Source organism: Cnephaeus nilssonii, assembly GCF_951640355.1.
Source record: "Cnephaeus nilssonii genome assembly, chromosome: 10".
In the NCBI taxonomy this organism is placed as follows: Eukaryota; Metazoa; Chordata; class Mammalia; order Chiroptera; family Vespertilionidae; genus Cnephaeus; species Cnephaeus nilssonii.
This window is the reverse complement of record NC_137081.1, coordinates 25,556,287-25,566,058: the sequence shown is the minus strand read 5'-3', so window position 1 is coordinate 25,566,058 and position 9,772 is coordinate 25,556,287. Positions and strand designations below refer to the sequence as shown.

The following is a 9,772-nucleotide window of genomic DNA, read 5'->3' as shown; positions in this document are numbered from 1 at the left end:
AGACAACACAGGGGCCAGCTGAGGGGAGAACAGAATAGGCTTAAGGATGCAGATGTGGGCAGCATGCTGCCAGCAGGGCATCCCTCAGCTGAGGAATTTGTGAGCTGGACCCCTGATAAGAGGGATGTCCACATTTGATTTTACAAACTGTCAAGATGGACACTCTGTAGTCAATGCATTTTCTTCCATCATAAAAAAAAGAAAAAAAAAAGTAGAAAAAATATAGCAAGAATTGGGAAAAAAAGTCTTTATCTATGGAAGCTCTGCCATTTTCCTTCTTTCCAGTAAATATAAGAGCTAAAACATCCAGACCTTGGCATGAATGGATCTTACATGAAATTCTCAACTTTACATCCAGAGGGAAGAGGTATGTTAACTTCTGCACACATATTCATTAGAGCTGTAAGGGGCCTAGAAAAGTCTTGTCACTGTAATCATATACCCTATACATACATACATAGTCTCCCGTATTGGGATAAAAGGCAGTGTCTCACATAATGGCACTTTGCATACTACTTACTGTAACTGTGAAGTGGGATTAGAGCACCATCTCGTGGCCAAATCCTATATAAAAAGAGCTAATATGCTAATTAGACCTGATGGCAGATGGACCTTCCGACCAGTGGGCTGGCCCGTGGCAGCAGCAGGGGTTGCAAGGGCCAAGGCAGCCAGGGCTGCAAGGGCTGAGCTCCTTGCATGAATTTTGTGCATCGGCCTCTAGTATATATACAACATGCTGAACACAATAAACAGCCCCTATTTCATTCTTGGGAGTTTGTTTTTAGTAATATACTTAGTTCACTTTCTCATGATCACATAAATCATTTTGAAATAATATTCCCTATTTTATATATACAGATAATAAGAGCACATGTACTAAAAAGAATAAGGCTTATGTAAGTGAGTCTGTAGACATCAATCTTACATTTTTGGCTAAGTAACTTTTTTTTGGTTTTGGCGCCATTATGTTTTGGGCTTATGGAGTGGAGTGCAAAGAGGTGAGAAAGGGTGTCAGAATTTCAAAGTAAATAACTCTAATGTCTTTCTCCTATGTATCAGTACTTTTATATCCCCACCAATTTCCTATGGTCATAGCAATTATCTTCGCAACACGGATTAGATAATCAAAAACCTAGTCCTCCAAATGGTCACCGAATGCTCTGTTACACACCCATTTTGACATCCTTGTAACCCACACATTCCTCTTGCCCACACATCAAACTCATGCAGGATATATCCTGTTAGAGCAAATTATTGTCCAGATTGGTTCCAAGTTATTTCATATAGAACTGCAAGAGTATGTTAATAATTTGTTTTCTACTTTACAGCCCATCATATGTTCATGGGTGCTTTTAAAAAGTACTACTTAATTCAGGTTCAAAGGAGACTTAACTTAGAAATATATTGAACTCACAATCTCCATAAGGAATTTGGATCTCTTTGCTTGCAGAATAGTTTTTACGAACCAGAACTAGCTTTGCTCCGTATGTAAACTTAAAAGCATTCAAGGTTTCAAAGCTTGAAAGCCTAAGGGTGAGGATACTTCCCCTCCGGCCTTGTAGGTTAAGGTCCTGCTGCAAACTGCCCTGAACAGGAGAATTTTGGGATCCCATTATCAGCACTGCTAATGGAGCGGGGGGGGGGGGGGGGGGGGGGGGGGGGGGGGCGGGCGGGAGGGGGGGGGAATTACTGAGTTTGCAACTAAATTCTTTTAAAAACATTCACCTAATATAAAATTCGAACACTCAGCTAGAACCTGAAGTTTTGCATATGATGGATAAGTGGCTGGAGGACATTTATCACATTTTGCTTCCCAGAAACCTTCTGTAATCTCTCTTCACCTTTGGTGTCACTGAGCTGCTTGTCAAATCATGTTTGCTTATTGTGGGTGACACACTTAAGTGCAGCATTTTACTACTGAGTTTGGTCCTCTGTCCCTGTGTTCAATTATTAGGAGTTAACTCTCAAAAGAAAGGTGAAATAATTTACACCAATTCAACGAACTACGTAATTCTCAAACCTTCCATTCCAGTCTCTGTGTTAGCTGTGATATCTATAAACCCTCATACATGTGACATTAAGTTCCACTTTCCTAACCAGTTTCAGGAACGTGTCAGAAGTCCTTTATCTTCCCTTATAAAAAAGATTTCATGGCAACAGTCCTATCCGTTTAAACATTTTACCTTTTCTATTCCTGACTCCCCATTCCTACTTTTCTTGTTAACCTCTGGGAGTGACTACTGGCAAACTGAAACTGAAAATTATTACTGCTGCCAAAAAGTTAAAGAGAAATAAATCAAAGGGAGTTTGCAGGTGGATTACGGAACTGAACACAAAGGATTAAAGAGCCAGAGGACACTCTTAAGATTTGTCCCCTACCAAATTAAATGTTACAGTAAAATACAAAGAGAACAGTGCTTGGCATATAGTAAATATGATTATTATTATGAAATATTAAATTGATAAATACATACTTTATTTTTCCATTAGCATTGGCATCAATACTTTGAGCTGCTTTTTGATCTTCGTGTTTTCTTTTAAAAACATAAAATGTATCTTTTCTTCCATTTATATTATAGAAACGGAATAGCTATGAAATGCGTTACTATACAGATTTTTAAACCTAGATAGAATCTAGAGATCATGTAAACACCTAATTGCTGTAATATGCACCCTACATTTCTAAAGGTTAAGTAATAACATTACTATTTTAGCTAAAATTATATTAGAGAGGCAAAGTTCACTCACCTGGGTATATCAAATTAAACTACAATGAAACAATTAGAGAAAGAGTACCTTTTTTTATTGGTATTACAGCAAAGTTCACATAAAACAAAGACAAAAAATACATTCAAATTATACCTCAAAGCTAGAAGGGAATAAAATACACCTAATTGTACAAGTTATATACAATAATAAAACCAAGGACCTAGAAAAAATTTATTGGGAAAACATCAAAAATGATAATGAAACAAAAATTATTTAAAAAATCAAAAAACACAAAACCTGTCCCTGATGAATACTTGTTTACTTTTAGAAACTCGGTACAAGGAATAAAACATATTTCTTTACAATTTGAAAAATGTAAAGGTTTGGACATCTGACTCCTGTCTCAGTGTTTTGCTTACAACGTTCAGGTTCCCACATCTTTGGCTGGCTAGCTGGCCGTGATGGTCTTTACTGCTCTGAAATTCCTTTTGGGTTTGGAATAGTCCCAAGGCCGTCTGTTCTCAGTGAATCCGTAGAGTTTCCTCAGTGCCACTCTAGCAGCTTCTTCTTCTGCAACCAGGACTGTCTCCCCAGGTCCTTCTGCAAGCAACTTTTTATCGCTAGAGTAAAAACAACAGCAGTCCGAAATCATCTGGTGCATCACAAAGCACAGCCCACAAGTCAGTTTTGCCTTGTAAATCTTATTTTGGCAATATCATCCACCAGAAGGAATAGAAATATTGTACCATTTTTTCTTTCTACCAGCAATAGTATATGCACTGCTGATAAAGGATGTGTTCAAGGGTTGCCGATATGAGAAGTAAAGGAGTATCTTACATTTTGCTTTACACTTTAATTAAAACTAAAGGTGAAACTTTCTATCACCACCCATTTTCTCCTCTGTAATGCCCTCCGTTGCTTTTATAGCTAAAAAGCCCTACATCATATACGATTAGAAAAATATTTACCTAACTTCTTAGTAATCTTAATATTCACTGTTTACTTTTAATACTCAAATCCACCTGAAATCAATTTGGGGCAGGTCACTGTTCCCTAAGGAAACTAAAAAGTTCTGAACATGAGTCGATTTATACATTTTGATAGACAACTAAACATTTCTTATTTCAGTTCTTGGCTCAGCTAAAGCTGTTACAAGTGTGGTTTACTGTTAAATCTGCAAAACTTGAATCAAAACTTTTTTCTACAGAAATATTTATATTAACATATATTCCATGAAATGTTATAGTAATAGTTGGTTATCAAAAGCTACTATCAGCATGAAAAAGGTGAAGGGATTAAGAAGTGCCAACTGGAAGTTACAAAATAGTCATGGGATGTAAACACAGGATAGCCCAGGCAGTGTGGCTCAGCAGTTGAGCATCGGCCTATGAACCAGGAGGTCACAGCTGGGGCACATGCCTGGGTTGAGGGCTCAATCCCCAGTGTGAGGCATGCAGGAGGCAGCCAATCAATGATTCTCTGTCATCATTGATGTTTCTCTCTCTCTCTCCCCATCTCCCTTCCTCTCTGAAGTCAAAAACAATATATTAAAAATAATAATAATAAAGTACAGCATAGTGAATCCTTACTAATAAAAGCCTAAGTGGTCATCATGCCATGATACCCTCATGCCGTCACAAGATGACTGTGTGAACAGCAGGCACACACAGGTGGGTGGGGGCTGGGCTTGAGGATGCATGAGCACAGAGCCTGCCTGGGAGTCCCACCTCCTCCCAGCTCTGCATGCGGACCGGGGAGGAGGCGGGTCCCCCGGCTCCACACAGCGAGGACTGCCTGGGGGTCCTGGCTCCATGCGGCAAGGCCTGCCTGGGGGTCCCGCCTCCTCCCGGCTTCACGCGGTGAGGCCTGCCTGAGGGTCTGGCAAGGCCTGCCTGGGGGTCCCCCTGGCTCCACGGGGCGAGGCCTGCCTGGGGGACCTGGCTCCCCACAGCACGGAGGTGGGACCCCCGGCTCTGGCCTACCTCTTTGGGGCAATCCATCGAGGAGCCCGGGATGGGTGGGTGGGGCCTACCTCTTTGGGGCAATCGATCGGTGGGCTCCCGCACTGTGAGAGGACACAGGCCAGGCTGGAGGACCCCTCCACCCCCCAAGTGCACAAATTTCATGTACCGGGCCTCTAGTATAGTCAATAATATTGTAATGACTATGCATGGTGCCAAATGGGTACTGGAAATATAGGAAGATCACATTGTAAGTTATATAACTGTCGAACCACTATGCTGTACACCTGAAAATAGTATAAAATAATACTGAATGTCAACAGTAATTGAAAGATAAAATTAAAATTAAAAAAAGAGCCTGGCCTATGTGGCTCAGTGTTGAGCAGCAACCTATGAACCAGGAGGTCTAGGTTTGATCCCTGGTTGGGGCACATGCCTGGGTTGAGGGCTTGATCCCCAGTAGGAGGCATGCAGGAGGCAGCCAATGAATGATTCTCTCTCATCACTGATATTTTTCTCTCTCTCGCTCTCTCCCCCCCTTCCTCTCTGAAATTAGTAAAAATATATTTAAAAAAGAGAAAGAAAACCCAGGGTGGAAAGAATGATACTATTAGCAATCCACAGATGACTTACCTTTCCCTAAGTAGTACATAATCACAGGAATGAGATTTTAAATAATTTCTTAATACAATTAGAGGTTATACTAAGGAACTATGAAAGTCATTTTTTAAGGCTTTCAATCAATGTAATGAAATTAAGATTAAAATGTTACTAACCAGTATAAGCCAACAAAATACAGAGGCACAGCTGTGGTGCTTCCAGACTGCCTGGTAAGTCTCGGTTCAGGAGCTGAAATATTCCTTTTCTTCAATTCTTCCACCAGTAGCCCCATGGGATTGACGACCTTCCAAATCTCAAAGAGTTCTTTCCCAGTCAGTTGAGTAATTAAGAAGTCCTGCATATAAAAATAGAATTTATACATTTAAATTAGTGTAAAGAAAATAAGGACCATAATTCAAAGTACAATTTTAAAACCTGAATTAAAAACTGAATGGGAAATGGAAAAAAAAGTACTATTCCTTTACATTTGCATGTAGTTTTCTCATATAAATTTTATTACAAAATCATGGTTGAAGATAAAATCCTGTCTCATAATTTAGAAATATATTATCAGTAAGAAAAATAGTTTTACAAAGAGTTTAATTAATGAATAAACTAGTAACTTCTGACAGAAACTCTTATAAAAAGGCACTAGAGGTCTTCTGGATAGCAGCACTTCTTTGTCTAAGTTCATGATTTTAAAAAATCATTTAAATAATGATTTCAGGATTCCGGCAACTGTGAAGTTGGGAGATCATGGCCAGGCTGAGGACATGGGATCTCACTGTCCTCCCAGCCCTCGAACCTCCCCTGAACGCCCTCAGTAAAATGCTTTGATTTACCTCCCTCAACATATAATTTCACATTAACTGCCTTCTAAGTGTTTATGACTTACATACTTTCAGTTTATAAAACTAAAAAAAAAAAAAAATGAGGAATAAATTCTGATAATTCAAAGCACAAGAGAATTTTTTGGCAATAAATTATATTGTATGGAATTATAAAAATAAACATTTTCATAATACACTGCTATCAACTTGTGTGAACATTGCGTAATAGGAGGGATAAATGGGGACAAGTGGGAGAAAAAAAAGATTCCTCAGTTCACGAAATAGAGTCAATTTCATTACAACACTTCCCCAAGCTCTAGACCTCTATTTCAGCTTCATTGATAAAAAATATTTCTAAGTTCATTCTCAGTTGGGGATTTTGAATATCGTAATGTACAGAGATGCCTTATAAGACAAACATGGTTATTCACTATTTACCATCAGTAATTCTCTGTCATCATTGATGTTTCTCTTTCTCTCTCCTGTCCTCTCTAAAATTAATTATATATATTTTAAAGACATATTTTTAAAAAAAGGAAATTTTTCTTTCTGTCCACCTCAGTATGTCCCAGTATGTGCAATTAATAATGACCTACCCTGATGAAAAGTGCAGTCCTCCCAGGTCCGCTGCTCTGTAGCAGGGCTCCAATTACGGCAAAGAAAGTCTGCTGTAATACAGTCGGGGGCACTGGAAATTCTGCACTCAGCGTTAACTGCTCCACAGCCAAGTTTCTAGCCACATGACACACGACTTCCTCACCAGTGAGAAAGTCAACAAGACTCTGAACGCCTTCAATGGGCAAGTCTGGGAATTCGTTCTCAAGAAACTGTGTGAGGCAAGCTTTTGAAAAAGATGACCCCTGTTCAAATAGTTCTTGATTATCTTTAATATTCAGAAGAATAGCTTCTTTCTCTACTCCAAGTTTTTGGCGTTTGGCCTCCTCACTTTTAATATAGCAGCTATTAACAAATGCAGTTTTGAGAAGATCTAAGGAAAAGGTTTCCTGTAACCGATGTCCAAATGCCTGTATTTCAGCATGGTAATCCCAGTTGGGCTTCTCTGAACTGAAAATGTAAAACAGAAGACAGTAGTAACACATGGTAAAAAGAAGGACAAATCCCACTTCTAGGACTATATCCCAAGAAACTAGAAACACCAATCAGAAAGGATATATGCACCCCTATGTTCATAGCAGCACAATTCACCATAGCTAAGATTTGGAAACAGCCTAAGTGCCCATCAGCAGATGAGTGGATTAAAAAACTGTGGTACATCTACACAATGGAATACTATGCTGCAGTAAAAAAGAAAGCGTTCTTACCATTTGCAACAGCATGAGTGGCATTATGCTAAGTGAAATAAGCCAGTCCGAGAAAGATAAATATCACATGATCTCATTCATTTATGGAATATAATAAATAACATAAACTGATGAACAAAAACAGATCCAGAGACAGAGAAGCATCGATCAGACTGTCAAACCTCAGAGGGAAGGTAGGGGAGGGTGGGGATAAGGGGGAGAGATCAACCAAAGGACTTGTATGTATGCATATGAGCCTAACCAATGGGCACAGACAACAGGGGGGTGAGGGCATGAGTGGGGGAGTTGGGGGGGGGGGGTTAATGGAGAGATATAAGGACACATATGTAATACCTTAATCAATAAAGAAATTTAAAAAAAGAGAGAGGACAAGATGTTGCTATCGTGCAAAAATTTTTCATTGTGTTGCAATTTTGTTAATTATATAAAGGAAAATTTAAAAGATTTTCATTTTTAATGCCAGACTTTGATTTCCTAAAAGTTAAAATTCAAGTCAGATAATGACTTGTTCTTTGCTAGCTACACTGCTGGATTAATTTTCCCTTTGAGCCAATTGCTACATTAAAGTGCTCTAACCATAGAACTACACTTAATATCTGGGTGTGAAATACAAATTATAATTTCACAGATTCAAGCCATAAACAATAAGTACATTGTATTTGTCTTATATTTTATTGATTTAAGTTTTGAAAACATCCATTTAAATTAGCAATTAAGTAATTTAGTACCATTATAAGTAGGTTAAAAGTTCATACCCAAGAATGACAAAAAGCTATTTTTTTAAAGACAATGAACCCAACATAAAACTTTTAAATAAAAGAGGGCAGCAAAGTATAAAGATCTGGGTTGTAAATAATAAAATGTATATATAACCCTTAAGTTTCTTCCAACTATAAAAGCCTAAGATGACTAACTACATAATAACAAAGAAATGTGAATTAAAAATGCTATATATTTTTTTGCCTATTAGAAAAAGAACTTAATATTTGTGTTCAAAGAGTATAGGAATATGAACATGTATATTCCTACTGGTAGGTATATAGGCTGGATTAGGTATTTTTTTTTTGGGGGGGGGAGGGCAAATTAAAGTAGCTATCAAAATCCCATATTAAATCTTCACAGGAGTAATAGTTAAAAGCTATTCACTGTTACTTCGGTTGTAACAGCAATAACATGGAACTTAAATACACATAAATGGAGCCATAAAAGAGTGAAGAGCATCTATTTGTACTGGCACGACGACGTCAGGCACATTATTAAAGAGAAAAGGATGCAAAATCTGTGTGCAGTCGGATCCGATTTGGACCTGTAAAGATCTTCGTCCCTTTCCACGGACCTTCTATTACCGGAGCAAGAACCCAAAGCTAAAATGTTTCTCTTTTACGCTGGACAGTGGGTTGTGGTGGAATACACTTAATTTTTTTCTTCCTCTGAATCGCAACGCCCTGGAGTGTTTTCTCCCCTCTTGTCCGCACCCAGACACCGCAGACATTACAAAGCAGGGGCCCGGTCACCCAAGGCCACCGGAAGGTCGCCCTGCAGCCGGCTCACTTCCCACGACCCGCGGACCGGCGTCTAACGGGGAGTTCCCACGCGTCGGCCAGCCCCGCGCTGCACGCGCGGCCAAATCCCACTTCCTCTGGCTCAGTCCACGCGTCTCCATCGCAAACCTCCCAGGCTCGAACCAGGCGCGCAGGAGCGACCACCTACCCTCCTCGCCGCGAGGCCGAAGCCCTGCGGGAGGCCCCGGGTCCTCGACCGCCACCCTGACCCTTCCCTAGGCGGCTCCTACCGGCGCACGGGCGGCGGCGGGTTCCGGAGCAGGCGCCGCCGCTCCAGCTCCTTTTGGAAGCGGACGGCGGCACGGAAGGTCTTCAATCCCCGAACCGGCGGGGCGAGAGCGGGGGCGACCGGGGCCAGGAGGCAGCGAGGCCCCTGCAGCAGCAGCCTTCCCAGCCCGGAAGCCATGGCAGGGGAGAAGGCCACGGAGGGCGGAAGGAAAAGCGGCGGGTCAGTGTCGCGGTAACACGGTCCCCCCGGAATCCGAGCGCTGAGCCGAGCCGGGCCGGGCCGGGGCCAGCACGCGGTGGGAGGGGCGGCTGTGTTTTCTTCCACAAATAATTGCTGGGTGACAAAGAGGGAGGGAGGACCTATAGACAAACAGGGTCTTAGACACACCATATATGGACCTAGTTAGGACCCTGGTTGGAACAAATCAACTGAAAAAAATGAGATGTGCGTTATTTGAATACTGAGAAGTTTTTTAATAATATCAGATAATTATGTGTGTGTGTGGGGGGGGGGGGGGAGCCCTCAATGGTAGTATTTTAGTTTTTTCTTTAAATCTTTA

General features: G+C 40.7%; 1 protein-coding gene across 1 annotated transcript; it reads right to left on the bottom strand.

The window, feature by feature from the left end:
- Positions 1 to 2,786: 2,786 nt before the first annotated feature.
- Positions 2,787 to 9,425, bottom strand: MRPL44 (mitochondrial ribosomal protein L44). Its single transcript, XM_079782023.1, has 4 exons — positions 9,215 to 9,425; positions 6,697 to 7,165; positions 5,447 to 5,625; positions 2,787 to 3,329 (listed from the first exon to the last, which is right to left on the bottom strand). Exons 1-4 carry the CDS (start codon positions 9,388 to 9,390, stop codon positions 3,158 to 3,160), a joined length of 996 nt encoding a protein of 331 aa, XP_079638149.1. The 5' UTR covers positions 9,391 to 9,425; the 3' UTR covers positions 2,787 to 3,157.
- Between the last annotated feature and the right edge of the window lie 347 nt (positions 9,426 to 9,772).

Bases quoted from the DNA above. Each gene is read 5' to 3' on its own strand.
- MRPL44 (XM_079782023.1), bottom strand. From the start codon at position 9,390: ATGGCTTCCGGGCTGGGAAGGCTGCTGCTGCAGGGGCCTCGCTGCCTC. The intron at 7,166-9,214 runs GTAGGAGCCGCC...TTACATTTTCAG, and splicing joins CCGCCGCCGCCCGTGCGCCG to TTCAGAGAAGCCCAACTGGG. The intron at 5,626-6,696 runs GTAGGTCATTAT...TTTTATATGCAG, and splicing joins GGACTGCACTTTTCATCAGG to GACTTCTTAATTACTCAACT.